The sequence below is a fragment of the Amphiprion ocellaris genome, chromosome 18 (assembly GCF_022539595.1).
Source record: "Amphiprion ocellaris isolate individual 3 ecotype Okinawa chromosome 18, ASM2253959v1, whole genome shotgun sequence".
Classification (NCBI taxonomy): domain Eukaryota; kingdom Metazoa; phylum Chordata; class Actinopteri; family Pomacentridae; genus Amphiprion; species Amphiprion ocellaris.
In genome coordinates, this window is record NC_072783.1 from 20,715,831 (window position 1) to 20,735,824 (window position 19,994).

At 39.9% G+C, this 19,994-nt stretch overlaps 1 protein-coding gene across 1 annotated transcript; it reads left to right on the plus strand.

Annotated features, from left to right (window-relative positions):
- The first annotated feature begins 1 nt into the window (after window position 1).
- On the plus strand, window positions 2-14,954 carry ubtd1b (ubiquitin domain containing 1b). The gene is made up of 4 exons (XM_023262114.3): window positions 2-758; window positions 8,967-9,194; window positions 9,417-9,574; window positions 11,444-14,954. The coding sequence occupies exons 1-4, from the start codon at window positions 677-679 to the stop codon at window positions 11,711-11,713; spliced, it is 738 nt and encodes a 245-aa protein (XP_023117882.1). The 5' UTR covers window positions 2-676; the 3' UTR covers window positions 11,714-14,954.
- Window positions 14,955-19,994: the final 5,040 nt, after the last annotated feature.

A 19,994-nucleotide genomic window follows, 5' to 3' on the forward strand; every position in this document is an offset into this window, starting at 1 on the left:
TTAGCTCCCCGCCGCTAGTCACCTTTTGCCAGCAGAGAGGGAAGTAACGTTTTGGGGGTTTAAAGAGAAAAAAATCTGGAGACACCATCAAAGAACTGAAGCACCGCTTGGCACCGAGTGCTGGGAGAAAGCTGTGAATACCTCCCGCGTTTAAAAGAGACTCAACCTGCAGGGAAATTATCCCGAGTGCGCGGAAGTTTGTGTTTACTGATGTTGTTGTAGCTAGCTGGTTGGCCCTGTTAGCCTGTTAGCGAGAGGTGCGCGTTGTTTGGACTCAAACATTTAGAACTAACCCAACTGAACAGGCAAGTTCGATAACTGCTGATTTGTCTTAACAATTCGAAATACTTGTTTGGCAGATGTTGCTGGTTAGGCAAACAAACTTGTAACGCTTGTGCGGGTCACGAACTGTGGATCTTGTGGGGTCTAGTCAAACACATTTATTCATAAAAGGAGAAGACGCACATTAAGACACCTCCAACGTTCAGACCAGCTCGGCGATCTTTAACGTCTTCATTCCAACCGCTCTTTGCAGTTACGGATGACAAATCAGGCTTTCATCGTTTTTGTACCTACGACCCGTCCTCCTCATCGGACCTAGTTCATCTGCCTCGTCCGTTATGGGCCCCCTGTTCAGCTAGTGAGACCCGGGGAAACAATCCGCAGCCCGCTAACCATGGGGGGATGTGTGGGGAGATACTGGGAAGGCTGGGAGGACACACAGAGCCGAGGCTCATCCAGGAACGGTGGACGAGGAGGTAAGACTACAATATGTTAGTGGTGTGTGTGTGTATGTAGGGTGCTTCATTAAATCTCAAGAATTTAAGATCTCATTCTGGTTTTGATTTTCAGGTATCCAGATCAGTGCTTTAACTGTTCCAGTTCTGCTTCTTTGTATGCATATTAAGTAAGCAGAGAAATGTATAGGTTGCCAGAGAGTCACTGTATCCAGGCATTTTTCACTCCTTCCTCCGATTGTTACTCTAAATACATCTCAAGTCACGACTTGTGATTGGGTTCCGTTGCTGACCATTGTTTTCTGCTGTGGAGCTGATTGCTGCTATACAGAGGAACATAGTGCTATCACTCTGGGTGGTCTTTCTCTGTGACCAGGAAGCCATTTCCATTCACATGATTTCCCACTTAGAACTGCACATTTCAAAGCTTGTATGGATGTGTATACAAAGCTCATGTGGGTTGATTAGAAAGTGATCGTAATGGGCAGTTAAAAAAGCTGAAGTGTTTTGTATAATACATTGCACAACTGCAAATAAAGAGGAAGGATTGATGCCATATTGCACTGTGGCATTTTGGATAGGATGTAGGTTGCCTCAGACTGCTGGAGACACATTCTTAGTTTGAAGTTCACCAGTGTGCTGTCCGGATTGCACTTGTGTGTCACCTTACATGCGTTTGCTCCATCTGCAGAGCATGAAACCACATCTCTCCAGTCATTACTTACAGGAAGTTCATCTTTACAATGGGGTGTAGCTGCCCTGTGACACTGCATCTGTAACAAGGCTCACAATTTTCTCACCTGTCAGTATAAGCCTCCTTCCTATTCTCACAACAGCAAACTTAAAGGATGAATTGCTCTCTTAAAATTGCTAATGTGATAGTTTTGTGATCACCATATTTCTGTGCAGTTAGAGATGAAGCAGGACGTTGTGGTAGCTGCTAACAAAGTAACAGAGGTGACACTGATTCTCAGAAGTTGGTGATATGCTGATTTTTTTTTTTTTCGCACCAGGGGATTGAGTTCATGTCTATTAGTTATGCACCTTCCTGGAAGATAACATTCTTCTGAAGATAAATACTGGTGAACTGCCACGTTTTCTTCTTTTGCACTTGTCTTCCATCGTGACAGATGGAATCTGGATCGTTGCTTCAGCACTTAACAAGTGTAGATGTTATATTTGCAACTAGACTAAACTGAACACGCAGGCGCCGTGCAACAGAATTGGCAGACACTGTGAATTTCTGCATAGTTTCGACCTCAAACAACAATGACAAGGATATTTAACATGACCTTTTATGATGACATGTGAAAATGCTTACTTTTTATTGGATGATTAGAGGCTTTACAGACTCGAGTAGGACAGGAAAAGACCATCGGCCTCCTGCTGAGGTGGCTAAAGTTTGTCAGTTCAGCAAATACAATAAGTTACTCTAGTAGATGGTTGTTTTAGTCCAAAGTGAAATGGTGAAAAGGCAGCGATTTCATTTGAGATTTTCTCAGCTTTCTGTTGATTGCTGTAGACATATTCTTAGTTGTAAGTGTAAATGCAGTGTAATTACAGTTAGAGCTCGATGTTCACTTTATAGTGGCTGTTTAGGAATGTAAATGCCTGTTATTCATTTGGATGCAGGTTCTGTCCCTGTTGTTTGTTGCTGACGGAAAGTTTTCCAGACAGTCTTCTTTCCAGCACGAATTGTCTCCAGTTTACATCAGAACAACAGGAGATTTTTAATATTCATTCCAGCTTTGTTCATCGGTAAAAGGAGAAATTAAAATAGACTTTCTGGACTTCTGACTGTATAGCTGCATCCATAAATTAACATCTAATATTGATTTTTAGGGGGCAATACGACCTTGAAAGTAGTTAGTCTTTCTTTGTTTTGTGCTGAAATGGCTATTTAAAAAGTTGAAGCCGTCACAGCCAAGATTCCCAGAGTTTTTGGCGGTGGCTCATGGTAATGTCCCGCCCTGATTGGTATCAACAGACACTCCCTACTAGACCGAGCTTCGATCAAAAACAAGTCGTATCATGTCCTGCTGCGTCACTGGCTGGCTTCTCCAACGGGACTGAATATATGCAGCTCGACACACCCTCATACAGACAGACAGACATGTGAGAGACATGTGAGAAGAGGAGGTCAACTGCAATTTTTCACAATTTAGGTTAATTGGTTCCAGCTCTTGCTACACATTGAAGATTTTGTCCTTATTTTCTTTGGATGAGATACCTCGGTGATTTATGTTGCATTGTTCATGTAGCTTTTGCATCACATAGTCTGAGGAACACAAAAGACTCACTTGTAAGCTCAAGGCTGTAATACTCTCGGACAGAACAAGGTCGGACAACATGTCTAGTTTATTTTAAAAAGCGTACTTATTTAAAGCAGGTACCTTTCGTCACAATAAAGAGATTGTATTGTGGAAGTGGTGGTGGTTGGTATTAAAAATCAGCTCTGGCACTGGGTTAAAATTTAGACAGTTATCCAGTGTATCTAAAAAAAAAAACAGCCTTACAAAAATGTTTCTATACAACTAAACGGCATCCTCATTTATGCTTTGAAAAAAAAGTGTATTTTCCCCTCCCAAAAGGTCAGACTGTGGTGTAGCTTCCAGTGTGAGAGAGCCAGAAAATCCACTACAGGACTTTGACCCAGTAGACAGAGCTTCATGTCCAGTGTGGGATGATTATTCTTAGAAATAAGTTTTGTTCTCACTCGCTTGGTCAGGTTTAGGCACCAAAAATATGTACAGAAAATACCATGGTTTGGGCTAAAGTACAACTCTTTCGCAACACGTTTGAAGCATCTCCTGCTTTTTCTGGGTTCCAGGGTGACAAGTCTCACCACATCTAACATAGGACTGTTTTGCTGAAAAGCAGCAACATTTCTCGTATATCACAAGCAGACATATTCCGAGAGAAAATATGTTTTCCTCTGAAGGTATTTGAGAGTGCAGTTAAGTCATATAGGAATGTAATTTTAGGACACAGGGCTGCAAAGATTCATATCCCTCTCAATAATCCAGTATTAGCATATCTACATTAATACATATTCACTTTAGTGTGCCTAAGAATAGCTACATTTAGGCCTAGTATCCAAACTACAGACATTTTTTGGCCCAATAGAGCTCTGTTCTATTTGGATCAGGTTATCTACCACATACCAGTATTCAAAAGTATTCTATACGTTTTATTTTGTATTAATTTGATATGCAACTACATATTGTTCAGAAAATACCACCAGTTGACTTCTTATTTATCAATATTTTTACTCCGCCAAGGAACGCGGAGTTATCTGACAGTCGGCGTATGTTTGTCTGTCTGTTATTCCATCTGTGCGCAACCTGACTCAAAAACGGACTAACAGATTTGGATGAAAATTTCAGAGAAGGTCAGAAATGACACAAGGACCAAGTGCTTAGGTTCTGGCAGTGATGCAGCTTTTAGTCTGGATCCACAGATGTGTTAAAGATTTCTGTATCATTGCAAGATAGCGGCACAGCATCACTGTAACTATGACAACAAGTGAACACGACGTCAGATGTCTGCTGACGAACACATGATTGTGATCCTACTACAAATCGACCGCTGCAGACTTATCCGGAATTGATCATCAATAACTAATAAACAAATGCTGCATTTCTAAAAAAAAAAAAAAAATAAAATAAAAAATTGCTGCATTTGCCATATGAGGGAATGAACAGCCTTGGCCGAGTACGGTGCTCTCTGAGTGCTTTTCTTTTGGATTTATAAATGTGCATAATCTCAAAGCACAGTTAAAAAAAATTGTTCAAGTAGTTTCAGGTCTTAAGAAAAGCTCTCCCAGTTCTAAGGTAGAGTGAGGGGTGAACAGTGGCAGAGAAAATTACAGTTGCTCCTATTCTGCTGAGAATATTGTCAAAAGTAGCTTCATGGATGCTACGGAGGAGTTTTTCAAGGTTCGGAGGCTGACTTTATCTTCAGCTGCAGAAAGCTGAAGGCACCATTGTGTCGATAAGATAATCGACTACAGTGATAACAGCACGTGTGGGAGAGTGTGTGTTCTGAAGAAGCAGTCGGATATTGATCCGGTGTGTGTTGGGTTAAAGAGAACGCTTCCCATCTAACCACTGTTGATCTGCTTCAGTGAACATTCACTGATGTGTGCTTGCAAAGAGAAACACAGAATAACACCCCACATTCATTATTTGCCTCATGTCGGGAGAATGTGGGAGGCTGTTAAATGTCTTTTACAAGGCCAAAGCAACATTATGTTTAAGTTCCAAGAATCAGGTAATCTTTTACCAGCCACCTGTAGCTGCTGGATGTGTTGTTTTTGTTTGTGCGCCCGCATCCAGCTCAGAGAAGCTTTGTATCCTCGCACATTGTTTATGGCACATTTCATTAACATTCATAAATACAACACACTTCACTGTAGCCTCATCACGTGGCACCTGTTTTTATGAGCCCAGCAGGATGAAAACACCCTGATATTGCTTCATGTGTCTGCAATGCTTTGCTTTATGTCTCAGTTTTGGTTAAACAAGGTCAGTCTTTGAATCACTTCCTTTTGTTACACCCTGCTTTTCACACATGCACACGCAAAACCACATGTATTTCCATGAATTTTATTTCTGCCACTCGAGCCGTCTAACCATGGGGCAGTTTCTGCAGTACTTTCCTATAACCTTTACATTTTTAGCATGCGGTTCCAGTCGGTATTTTCTTTTGTACACAGTTTAGTTCACTTTTTTAAAGCTTTTTGCGAGGAATTCAGATCGAAAGAGGCAATAATAAAACTGTAGTGACAGCGCACACACACAAAACAAGTCAATAAAGATTCAAACAAGATGGAAAAAGATCCCACTAATGCTGTTGGTCTGTTATGATTAGTGCTGAAGCTTATTTTCACTCTTGATTAATCTGTCAATTATTTCTCAATTAATTGATGCACTGTTTGGTCTTTTAAAATGTCAGAAAATGGTGAGAAATGTTGATCATTGTTTCACAAAACTGAAAATGATATCCTCCAATGTGTTGTTTTACCCATAGCCCAAACATGGTCAGTTTGCTGTCGAACAGGAGCAAAAAAAAAAAAAAAATATTCACATATACGTAGCTGGAATCAAAGGATGTTTCCTTTTTTTTTTTTTGTTTACTTAAAAGGTTGCTTAAACTGATGGATCAATTATCAAAATAGTTGGTGATTGATTCAATACTAGTTAAAAACCAATTAAATAATTGTTGCAACTCAGATTTTTATCAAATTCAAAAGTCTTTAGCTGTCTCACATCTGCTCATGGTTACTGCACAGTGATGAAACTTGTCATAAAATATCCTCTGTAGATTTCATGGGAACTTAATGTGTCGGTTAACCAGTCTTAGTCCTCAGTCAGCCACTCTCAGGAAGGAAAATAGGGGAATCACAGAATATCTAAAATAGAAGATGATGATACTCTACTGCAGGGGTGTCAAACTCATTTTAGTTCAGGGGCCACATTCAGCCCAATTTGATCTCAAGTGGGCCAGACCAGTAAAATCAAAGCATAATAACCTATACATAACCACAACTCCAAATTTTAATCACAGGTATCTGGAACTGAACAACATAGTATTTTACTTTATGATCAAAACGACAAAGTCAGACAAAAAAAGACAAAAAAGTCCACCAAAAGACAAAATATTTAAAAAATGAGACAACAAATGACAAAAATGAGGAAAAAAAATGACAAAATATGAGACAGATTTGTAATTTACTACTTTGGGAAATATTCCATTTATTGAAAAAAGTGTAGTTTAAAAGTAAACACTACTCAAACCAGTTGGCTTAGCTTGCCATAAAGACTGAAAACATGGAGAATCGGCTTACCTCACTTGTGATGGTAACAAAATCCACCTGTCAGCATTTCAGTCAACTTTCTCTGCTCTCTTTTACTAGGGGTGAACAATATGCAACAAAAATCATATAGACAAAGATAATTTTTTAACAGATATTGTGATACGAGTCATGATTGTTAGCATCAATCATGATATTTCACTTTTTTTCCCCATTGCAACAAATATCACAAATGGTCATGGGATTTTTTTTTTTTTTTTAGTTTTTCTGCAGTCTGTCCCAAACAAGAATATTCTCTAATATCTGGGCAATGTGTTTTGCATTCCAGCACATCTCTGTAGCACCACAATGTTTCATTTATAATGAAATATTGTGGCGCTATCAAGAATAGTACATGTTTCACATTGCATTTTTGATAATATTTCCACTAACTGTTTGGCCAAAATGATTTTGCCACAAAGTGGAAGCAGCTTGATCTGTCAGAAACCTTTCAGAGAGAGCATATTGAGTGGTAGTTGTATTAATAATGTGTTTATTCTAAGAGGTTGAACCACAAGTGATTGACTGGTAAATGCTCATCCAGTCTACAAATGGTAGGTCCTTGGGCTTGTTGTTTGAGAAGAAGTATATTTTGTTGTGCTAGCTTTTATACATCACCACTCTGTATTATAAATGTATCTACATTTGGATGTGTGTCTTGTGTTGCACTATATGGACAGCCACAAATCCTATTTGTGTCTTTTATAGACACATGTCCATTAGTACTTTAACTGAGTGGTGTTGAGGAAGCCCCTTCTCCTGTCTTGGGATTCACTCTGCTCCAAATGCTAATCCTACACCAGCCCATGTCCTCCAAATTACTCCTCCTGAGCCGCCTGCACTATAAATAATTAGTTTGAAAGAAAGGCAACCTCTTGGGTGTGTGCTGTCTCCCTTTATACTCTTCTTCATTTTCCATCACTCTACACTTTGCTTTCTGGCATCTCTGCCCACCAACAATTGTAAATATAGACTTATGTAGGTTTAATGCTTAATTTTAAAAGGCTTTTGAAAACAACCTGAACCAGCTGACATTTGGCACCTCTTTAACACACTAATTCTTTCTGCACTTGACAAAATAGCAGCCTGTTATATTAGAGGAACTCTACCAGATATGACAGCGAGCTGGTGCAGTAAATCATGAAGAGACTCATTGGTAGGAAATCCTAGCTGGCAGGATTGTCAGCTGTCTGATGCTGGCGTTGTGTGTTTGTGTGACCCTTGTGTATTCTCTTCACTTCAGCAAGTGCTCTCCTGGTCTAGGTGTGCGTTGTGTTAATATTGAATGGTGGGAAACACAGGTAAGGTTACATAGACAGATATAGGCTACACATGCTTCATGCATATTGCAAACTCTGAATGACCTCCTAATTTTAGATTTGGATGACATGTTGGGTGGGATGTTCTCTGTCTCTGGTGACAGCTAGCGTTTCTATTTGCTGCCAGCTCTGCTTATTACTGTTGACAGATAAAAGTGCAGAATTTGATTCTGCTCTTTATCAGTCTGCTTATTTTCTGCATTCTGTGGTGCACATTCTCACATTGTTATGAGGTCCAACAAAAAGTGGTGTCACTAAAGTGCTTTAAAACTGTTGCCTGTGCGTTCCAGAGCTCCTCTGTCTTTCTGTTTGAAGATAGAAATTGCACTGCTAGATTACAGAGAAACTGCAAAAAACTAGGTTAGTGTTGGCATAGGATCCCTGTGTGACATCCTATAGTGGTACAGAGCACTGTTTTTAAGTGAGCCGGTGCCTTCAGCATGTCTGTTAGACATTAAGGATGTGTACAATCGTTTGCTGGGAGACGCTAACGGTAAAGATGCATTTTTTTTCCCCTTTTAACAAGGAAACTGTACAGGGTATCTTCAGGTTGTATAGATACAGAAATACATAAAGTATCTGGATTTGTTCTGGCTCCAGATGAGTGTTTTGGGGCCAATTAATTATAAATAGATCATAAACAGATGGTGAGCTTAAGTAAATGAAACCTCATTTAAAAACAACACTTTTTTAAAAGAATGGATTTTTTTAATTCTTAAAATTTACTTAAATTTTCATTTTTTATCATTCTGTGCTGGTGAGTTTCCTTTGGTGCTGGTTAAAACGTGGCAGCACAAAATTCTCTCTGTTAAAAATTGACCCTAATTTTACCCTAAACCTGGTTATTAAGTGTTTTCAGGATTGTGTCACCAATGCTGTATGCAATAGCAGCATGTCTGTTTATGTTTGTAAAGTAACTTCTGAATTATTAGTGTGAAGCTTCTGTCTTTAAACTTCTAAGTTCTGAACTAAGCATTAAATTTAGGCTTTGTCAATAACAATCAGTGTAGAAAACATCTGAGTCAAATTAGCTCGTCTACCTATTATCAATTGCAGGACGTAACGAGCCTCTTAAAAAAGATCGGCCCAAGTGGAAGAGCGACTATCCAATGACGGAGGGTCAGCTACGGAGCAAGAGAGATGAATTCTGGGACACAGCGCCAGCCTTTGAGGGCAGGAAGGAGATCTGGGATGCCCTGAAAGCCGCTGCCGTGGCCCTGGAGTGTAACGACCATGAGTTAGCCCAGGCTATAGTGGATGGAGCCAGCATCACACTGCCACATGGTGAGGACAGAAACACGGTCCGCAAAACACACAGTTCTTAACCATTTCTGAATTAATAGAAAGGACATCTTCATACTCATAATTCAGTGAAATACACAAATCTCAGAAAGAACTGGTTTATCCAAGCTGTTCATACCCAGAACAACCCAGGTGGTTAACATGTTTCTGTATCAGTAGTTTTGAGTGACAGCCTGTCCCGTTTTCTTTGACATCCCTCCCCAGGTACTCTGACAGAGTGTTATGATGAACTCGGAAACCGCTACCAGCTGCCTGTCTACTGCCTGGCGCCACCCATCAACCTCATCTCAGAGCGTAGTGACGAGGACCCCAGCGACAGCCCTGAACCCCCAGTAGCACCCAAGAAGGAATTCCAGCTCAAGGTACCTTGATGAGTACAACTCCTAAAACCTGCACTGAGTCGCTTCACCTATATGAAGGGTTTCATCTCTGTATAAACACATGCATGCTAAATTACAAGTGTGACTGTATAACATTTGTAACTAAGACATAAATGCACAGCTGAAACCAATACAATGCACTGACCAATCTGTGCAAATTCCTCTCCTTTTTCCATTTGGTCTTTCAGTAGTTTGAAGCGGCAAATAGAAATGTAACTTTGGACTGAAATGCGACAGCAAATGCTGACTTCCTGTCGTTATGAGTCAGCACACAGCATTAAAAGTGGAAATAGATTTTGAGGAAGATGATACACTGGCTTTCGCCTTGCAGCAAGAAGGTCCCTGGTTCGCGTCCCGGCTTTCCCGGGATCTTTCTGCATGGAGTTTGCATGTTCTCCCTGTGCATGTGTGGGTTTTCTCCGGGTACTCCGGCTTCCTCCCACAGTCCAAAAATATGCTGAGGTTAATTGATTATTCTAAATTGCCCGTAGGTGTGAATGTGTGAGTGCTTGTTTGTCTTTGTATGTGGCCCTGCGACAGACTGGCGACCTGTCTAGGGTGTCCCCTGCCTTCACCTGAGTCAGCTGGGATAGACTCCAGCCCCCCCATGACCCTAGTGAGGATTAAGCGGTGTATAGATAATGGATGGATGGATGATACACTGGCAGATAAGCAACTTATAACCCAACTGTACCATATAAAAACAAGAAAGGCACTCAGAGAGCACAGTACTCCACCAAGGCTGCTCAGTCGAAAAAATTCAGGGCAGAAATCATGGCACCATAGATTGTGGCCATTTAATATAGATGTACCCACAAACAAAATGACCTTGCGCTGAGCACAAGCGTGTGTACGTTATGTACAGATACCGAATCGCGTGATCTAAATATGCAGCGAGTGGTGGGAATTGATGGGACTCAGAAACACCCCCATGATTTAATCAATTGTTCCTTTTATCATTTCCAACAAATAAGACCTGATAAGTCTGCAGCAGTCGATTTGTAGTAGGATCACAGTCATGTGATTGTCAGCAGACGTAGCGTTCACTTGTTGTCATAGTTACAGTGATGCCGTGCAGCTATCTCGCAATGATACAGAATTATTTAACAAATCCGTGAATCCAGACTATAAGCCGCATCACTGCCAAAATTTAATGAGGTGGTCCTTGTGTCATTTCTGACCTTCCCTGAAAATTTCATCCAAATCCGGAGTCCGTTTTTGAGTAATGTTGCACACAGACAGACAAACCAACTAAGATTGTCACATAACTCCGTCGTGTTCCCTGGCAGAGTAACCAGCCTCTATTTTGAGTCAGTGTCCACCAGGTCTGTAGCCAATAAGTTGGTAGATATGTTCTCATTTGTTAGAAAATCACCAGTATTACTTTCATAGAGAGAAAAGTGCAATATCAACCTTCCAGGATGAATGCATTATATTTGGTGGTGGAAGTAATCTAACCTTTTAAGACCTGTTTTTTCCAAAACTTTGATCTCACACAACCCAATGGAAACTGCTAATTATACGCTATTTAACATTTCCTGAAGGTCTGAGTCAGCTCCAAACTAATCAACACCATGTTAATGAAGTCATCAGAGGAGCTGTATTGTGTTCAAATGAATGAAGAAAAAGCTTTTTGTTTTTTTTGTAACTCATTTAGGCCAAAAAGGCCAACAGGTAGAGTGCATTGTGACCAATTTATTTAATCTACTGATAACATCCACATTTTTCCTCTGTCACCAATCAGTTGGTTGGCTATTGGGTTTGATTTTAAGCAACCAAGATAAACTTTGACTACACTACACCACTCCAGGCAGCTCTTGGTTGACTCTTCCACTCCCTGTTCCTCTGTAGGTTCGACTGTCCACAGGAAAGGACCTGCGTCTCAGCGTCAGCATGGCCGACACCATCGGGCAGCTGAAGAAGCAGCTGCAGGCCCAGGAAGACATCGATGCCACCCACCAACGCTGGTTCTTCTCCGGGAAGCTGCTCACAGACAAGACGCGGCTACAAGACACTAAGATCCAGAAGGACTTTGTGATCCAGGTCATCGTCAACCCGCAGGCCCTCCGAGCCCCCAAGCTGTCACCGACCACCACTGCCTCCTCCCCTGCTTCTGAATAACAGGACAAAGAGGAACCATGGAGGAGTTATGCAGAGGGTAGAAGATGCTGAAGGACCAGATGTGCCTCCAGTGCTGGATAACTTATTCTTTTTGACAACAGACACTGTTACTGAATGAAAATTAAACTGTGGAGGTACAAAACTACTTTTAGGCAAAAAAAAGAAAAAAAAAAGAAAAAAATCAGAAGAGAGTGACTCAAATGCTGCTTTCTTTCACGTACTATGTTCAAGTTGTTCCTCTGCCGAGTTGTTCCAGTTGTCACACTAAGTCTGGAGATCTTCACCTGCTTTGAGCCATCTTGAATTGAAGCAGATCTCACAGCCTTTAAAGCCACATATGAAATGTGCACATTATGACTAAACTCTGCCTCTGCCTTTTTGTCTGCACTACGTGCCAACGGAGGAAATGCAGAGGTGTTGATTCTAAAGCACATTTCTACTACGACACCTGTGAACTGTGCTCTGCCATCTTTTTCTCCTCCACAGGAACAAGAAAGGAAGGCTAAGAGCGTGACGCTGAACATTTTCCTTCTCATTTTCCTTCCTTCTTTAATTGAGGAAATATTGTAAACTGAGCTTTTTTGCACATTTAAATATTATTACTATACTTTTGTGGTAGTTTGTGTGCCTTCTACAAAACAAAAAAAGGGTTAATGTCCGGAAAAACGTAAGTTTTACCGCTAGGCTAAGCCTTCTGTATTTTTTTAATTCAGGAACTCTTAGATCAATCTAAGCTATAACTGCTGCCTTTTTTTAAGATTTCATGTCTTGCAGACAAAACATATGATGGGTGTGTGAGGGCAAAACCAACATATGTTCGACCCATAATAAATTGAAATTTGATGTAGCTCACAAAGATAATACTGGTGTACAAATCATAGATTAAGTCATTATTGCTGTTTGTGAAGGGAAAGAGAAACTCCCATGCAACAAGTATTGTCTTAACAGCTGCGTTCCAGCTTATTGACCCCCCCACCACCACCACCAGGAGGGAGCAGCACAGCCCTTATATAATCACTTCAGTTGCTTTACAGGTAGTTGTCCTTTTCACCACTCGATGAATGTAATTGCATTTTCTTCTTGATGTGGTCTGGTTACTTTGAGGAAACATATTTGTCCATTTTCTTCACCAGCATACAGATGCTTTGTTATGGAGCGGTGAGTGAAAAGCTAAAGGCTGCAAAAAGCTGTAGATTTGTGTGTGGGTTTTTCAGGTGAACCAGCAGTAGTAGTGAGCCTCAAGGGGAATATTATGAGTTAATGACATGACCTGCAAGTACAGTGTTTTACACTTTGCAGTCAATTTACTTGCTATGGGACAGTGTGTCAAATTTAACAATAGTTGTGTTTTCACTGCGGGAACTAGCAACATTACTGCTGCTTAATCAACTGGATGTGATCAGTTTGTTGTATAGTTGTGTTTTCCACACAAAATTGGAATAATTTGCCTAATCTGAGCTGGTCTCTATACCATGGTGGGGACACAGATCTTTGAAGAAAGTTCCTCAGATAAAAAATTGAAGGTACTGCTTAAGAGAAATTAACCTTAATGATGTGACAGTCGTCTCTTCAAAAAGGGCTTGGAGATTAGACATTTACAGCAAAAAGCTCCCATTGCAAACTGTAGGTGTGGAGTTTTAAATATATGGGAGTTAATCTACCATCCTATCCAGTTGCATTGTGGGAAATGTAGGTGGTTTTTTTGGAACTTGACATCTTACAAGGGTTTACAGTGTGGATATCACAGGATTTGCTGCTTTAATTTTGACCATTTTTCAATCTATTTGCCCCACAACTTTCAGAATTTAAATACTAAATTGCTGGTGTGCTTCTTTAATGGCCCTTAATCAAAAGTTCACGGGTTTGACATGAAAGCAAAAAGTTGACACCATGTTGGAAAAGTAACAGTCATCACATTTTCCTTCCTGGCAAACAAACCAAATTTAGGTCATGACATCTTTTATGTGGTTGCTCTCTTGTACGTTGACTTAGAATGAAAAAGAAAAAAAGATGCAAGTTTATGTTAGGGTGTCAAAAAGTCTTTTCTCAAGACGTCTTGCTTATGATTCAAAGTGTTTTTCAGTTTCACACTGAGCAGTGGAGTACTGCCTTTTTCCCTGTACAATGTAGCACAAAGCCATGAATTTATGCTGGCAGCTCTGGGCTGAAGTTCCCATCAGGCCACACTGCAGCTCAGTCTGTGATGTGACAGATTTGTGTCCGAGTGCTGTGAACATCCACATTTATCTGTTTTACATTTGCATTTTCAATCATTTTATCATACGTCTGACTCGCTGTTAGCACATAAAACAATACAGGACTGTCAAAAACGGATCAAAGGTGTCATTGATCCTCTTCGTTTGTCCTATATGTATGGAAAAAGGCCATAATTGTTTTCACTTTAAAAGCCACTGAATACCTAACTGTGACATTTAACCACTGCAAAATGGTTTTGTTGAATCCAGCTGAATAAATAGAATCAATTTACATTCACATTTTGAAACTGTATTTAAAATTACAAGTAACATGAATATAGTTTAATATTTGATGTGTAAATTTTGTATAGTCTTTTTTCTGAAACCTTGAAGTTTTTCAAAATTCGAAAACCTTAAATCTGTCTAGAGAAGCAAATAAACTCTCTGCTTCTGTGTGTCAGTCACTAACATGGCGCTGACAGATTTGGGTTTCTTGGGATTATTCAGGGTCTTGGTGGGCTTCGCTTTCATTCGCCGCTCCTTCCTGTCACACGATTGTCCATCAGTGGGGGAATAAAACTGAACTGAGCCACAGCTCACCACATCAAGAACGTTTTCATTCTGTTTTATCTTTTTTAACCAGTTTCAGCCTTGATGCTCATTACAGTTTCCTATTTGTTATATCCAGAACGTTTTGTTTTCTGCTTTCCCTTTACCTGTGGTTCTTAAAGGGATATTTGATAATCATCGTATGCAAACTTGAATGAGCATTTTTCTCTGTATGTGCAATACAATAGACATAGACCTCATATCATTTTTGTGTCTGATTCTGCAGATTTCATAAAGCACCAGCCATAAGTATTGTTAAAGTAATGTCAAACTCCAGGTACAAGCCTGCTATGATCTGATTCCTGTGTCAGATAATCAGCTGCCTCTGTCAGTGGTTTTAAATGTTCATGTCTGTCACTTTGAAATGTATTCCCAGCTGTCGCCTTGACCATTGGGCCTCATCGTCTTTTACAGAATAAATATCTAAACATTATAAATGCTGGCACACTTTCATTTCGCTGCGTCCGTTTAGCATTCAGCTGTTCTCGTATCAGCTGTGAAGGTCATTGAGCATCGGGGTGGGAAACGCTTTGCTGACAACTTTATCGATGGCAGCTCCTGTTACAGCATCCTGGCTGAGGTGAGCCACGAGTGGGTGTTTGTCCTCATTCATCTGACTACACATCCCCGTGTCCGTCCTGAGTTTGTCCTCTTTTTCTTTTCAGTGCTTTAAGAGGTAAGATTTAGCAGGCACCATTCATGTATCATGTTAAACCTAAAGAGGGCTCAGGATGTTACAATGTGAAAAGGACTACAGAGCTTTAAGATCATAGAAAAACAAAAGAAACCCCGTTGTATAGTGCTGTAGCAACTACTAAAACCAGTGCCCTTCACACTTCAGCACAAAAGGTGCTTTTTACTCCGCCAAGGAATGTGGTGGAGTTATGTGACGATCAGCATACGTTTGCCCTTCAGTGAGTCTGTCTGTGCACAACATTATTCAAAAACGGATGAACAGATTTGGATGAAAGTTTAAGGGAAGGTCAGAAATAAAACAAGGATCACCTCATTAATTTTTGGCAGTGATGCGGCTTATAGTCTGGATCCATTGATTTGTTGAAGATTTCTGTATCATTTCGAGATAGAGGAACAACATCCCTGTATGACAAGTGAACGCTACATCAGCTGCCTGCTGACGATCACATGATTGTGATCCTACTACATATCCACTGCTGCAGATTTATTGGGACGTATCCGTCAGAAATGATACAAGGAATAATTGATTAAATTGTGGGGGTGTTTCTGAGTCCCATCAATTCCCGCTGCCCACTACATATTTAGGTCACGTGATTTGGTATCTGTACATAATGTATATATGCATAACACACACCTGTGCTCGCTGTAAGGTAATTTTTTATTAAAGACTTCATCCGTCGGAAGTGACTGAGCAGCCTTGGCAGAGCACTGTGCTCTCTGAGTGCTTTTCTTGTTCAAAAAGGGGCATTTTTTGTTTTCTACAATATTTTAGTTTATTAATTTTCCTTTCTCAAAATGGGCAAAGCAGTACAAGCACCCTGTTTCTAAACACATTGGCTGGACATGTTTTGATAATGAAAGACACAGATTATTTCACACTTTGTAAATTCATTTACATGCTTTTAAACTGTTGGATACAATCAACCTATTTTTTAAAAAACAAAAGCAGTGTTTCAGTTTTCCACTAGAAATTAGGTGTTTCAATACATACGAGTCCAGATTTATCAGAACCACAAGATGGCGCTGTGCTCTTGTGTAAATAGTTCAGTGAACTGTGTGTCCTGGTCAAAGGTAGAAACAAGAGCGCACTAAAAAGACACAGCCGTGTTTGTTTTAGACAAGAATCTGATGATTTACAGCATGTATGTTCCTTGAAAGCAGCATTGGCCAGTTAGAGATCTTCAGGGACAGAAATATGGAGTGTAAGAAATATTTTTTCATAAGTTTGAATGTTTGCTACACAGCTTTACTTCAAGATGAACCAAGATCCTCTTTAACCAGCATCAAACGAAGTGTTGCATTTAAAGATGACAGTTTGGACATAAATGTCAGGAAGCGAGTATAAGGTACTCTTACACACAATCCAGCAACATTTACACTAACTATATTCTGTTTCTGCACTGCATTTCCCAGCAGCCTCCTGTTAATCAAACAGCATGGGGTGGGAAGGTAATGGAACAGTGTTTCTAGAAATTCCTCTTTATGAAGATTGAGTTTCTGTAGGTGGCACTCTTCTCTCTTGCTCTTTAACTATTGCAAGCAGCAGCGCTAATGATAATTTCCTTCTGTTTATTACAAACTCACCAAAACTGTAAAATGCGTCACTTCATGTCTGGGAGGCAGGAAGCTGCAGTGACTAAGTGTTAAGAGCAGAAACCTCATCAGCTGTGCTCAGCTTCAGTGAATAATCTGTCATAGCAAACAGTCGATGGAAGCTTTTTATTACTGTTATGTAAAGATTGTGTCCATCATTATTCCGTCTTTTGCAGCAGCTACATGGAGACAGGACTTTTCAAGCAGTACAGCTCTGGACTGTTTCTCTGTAAGTCCAGCCAACCAAGGATCTCGGTGGGGTTGTGGTGCACAGGGCCTGGAAAAAGCCCCTATTGACGGTGGAATTTCACAGGGAGCGCTGTGTTTGCGGTCACTCGCCCAGTCAGCCTTATTCTAAGCTGTTCCCCACCAACAGACCCAGGATGACCCTGACGCCACAGTACAGGGTTCCTGAGAGGTTGGACACGGACTGATGTCTGAGGGGTCATAACGTTGTCACACAGACTTATGATTTTAATTTGACTTTGGATGTCAGTCGTGTGTTTTATGCAACTCCCACATCGTTATGCGAGTGTCTCATATTTTTTTCTGCGTGCAGCAAAACCACTGAAGTGGACGTCATAAAGTTTTACACTGATCCTTTCCAAAGTCATGACTGAAATGTTGAGTTGAATTTGACATACAGGCTCTTTAATTTCTTGTTCGTCGTATATTATATTTAATTACTTGGTTTTGGCGCTGATTACTGACTCATTAGTCACATGACAACATTAGAACTCTGTTATGAGCTAGTGAATCTTATTTTGTACAAAAATCTCCTCAAACAAACCCTGCTTGTCAAAATGAATCACTTATTAAAGCTGCACCCACAAATTAGTTAACTTCTGTCCGTACGATGGGAAATCTTCCCCACAGGAGGTGGTCAATCAAAAATGGAAGTAAAATAAAAAATGTCCAGAGAAAGTTGGACTCACCAGCAAATCTCCACCATACCGCCCCCAGCAGACATAAGCACTATGTTCCCTTTAGAAATGGAAATTCCCAACTTATAGGCTGTAATTACAACTTCTGTGGCTTCCATTTCCTACTGACCATTAGCTTACAGAGCAAAAGCTAACTTTGAAGCGCAATGGTCAGCAGGGCCCTGATGGGAACATCTATTCACCGTCTCTATGCTCCACTATACTGTGAATCGGCCATTTTGTTGTGCTGTTTAAATTCTCAGCTGTAAAGTTCATCCACTATATAATTAAACAATAAAAATTTGTTGTGTTATCAGTCCAGCAAAGCATTTGAGCAGTGTTTAGCGGAAGTAATCGTGAGATTGCGTGTTTTTTTGAGATAGATGACAAACTACTTCTCTCCAATTAAGCTGTTTTTTTTTTTCTAATATCAGTGCTTCAAAAGAATCTTGTACAAGGACCTTTTCTGTTTGGAACAGCCTCCCAGAAAAGGATAAAGTCTTATATGAACAGAACATTTTTTACAGTGTGATGAAATGTGATTGGCTAAAGGTGGGGATAAACCGTGGTTTACGCTTAGTTTTCCCATTAGTTCGTGCACAGATATGTCCATATCTCTTGGCACATAATTCATCCAATCCCCAAGAACCGCACCCTGTAAAAAGAACCCTCCTAGAAACCTCTTCCCGTTCTCTACCCGTCAGTCTTACTCCTTGTTAGCTGTGATGTGATGCAGCCACTGATGGAATCTCATAGGGAGGACGCAGGTGTCTCATAGGGAGGATTATTATGGTTTCCACCCTTAAACAACCTTGAGTTAGCAGTTTTTAGTGCAATTAATTGTTACCTTAAAAGGAAATAGGAATATACTGTGAAGCAGAGCCAAATCTCTGTCTTTTTGGTGTGTGTATGTGTAAAAACTTTACATATGATATCAATTTCAGTGTTAAGCTAGCAGTGCCTTTTAAAAAATAAACCCTAACATAATGTATCTTTGTATAGTATACCTGCAACATTTTGACTGTTCAAATCTCAAATTCGAGATATCTGTTATTATATTTTGACGAGGTAGAATTTCGGTCTAAGATATTTTCCATTTAAGATGTTGTAAAAGAATATAATGAGTTCTATTTGCAGACAGCAGTAGTGTACAGAAGTTGCATCCTATATTGATCGACTGTGGCTTGTCTCTTTTAGTTAGTTGTGTCTACAAAAGCATTTCCCTTTGAAATTAATATTATGGGAGAACACAGTTCAGTATTAGACTTAAACAAGGTTAAGCTAATATATTTAACATGGGCTCAATTCTACCATTGAGGTCGTCTCGCCAGCATAACTGGTTCGGTGCTAACATTAGCTGCTAGCTAATGCAATTGTTTTTTGTTTTACTGGTTGAGGGAGCCAAAATAATTATGTACCAGATATGTCCGAAATGTAGCATCTATCTGGGGTCTTCCTTTCTTTGTTTCCATGGACTGTTTGAGAACAGTCCATTTGTAGATCTCACACTCATCTGCTAACCAGCTAATGGGTTTATGTTCATGGTTTATATTATTTTTAGCCTTTTGAAAGTGTGTAATTAACATTTTCACTGTAACACGCAGTAAGGTCTGTTTTAACATTAACATTTGTAAGCTAATGTGCTGTTAAACGTTAGCTTTAACAGGACTGGAAAGAAAATGTTTAATTTTTATACATTTCGAAGGGCTGTACAAGTTTAGGCAAGCCGTTGTTTTTTAAATCGATGACAACATGGAGAGTATTATATTACAATCTGTTCTACATATTTTTATGATCCTGGTTTAGCGTGTTAACATCACCTGCACTTTCCCTACTATTATATATGTCAGGTGAACCATACTTTACCAAAGTCTTTCTTTCACAAGAACGTCAGAAGAAAAAAGACATTAAGCAAATTTTTGTTAATTGACAGACAACAATAACACTCTTAAGCAGCCTTTTAAGCCAACACCACACTTTTAGGGCCTCTGGTGTGTTTCCACTGGTAGACTCTCGGTCCCTAGATGACCTTATGAAACACTCTCACTGCTATTTGCCGTGTTTGAGTTCAAAGCATGGCTCTAATTTCTGCTCATTTCCTGACTCATTTTTCCCTCCTTCACAGACTATTGTGCAGCTTACATCGCTTTAGATATTTGCTGTTTTCCCCTCATCACAATTTTTCTTTAAAGAAAATATTTTGACTTAAAATCTAGTTTTAATTTTTGTTTTTCCTGCTCTGATTGGCTTGATTACCTTGCGACT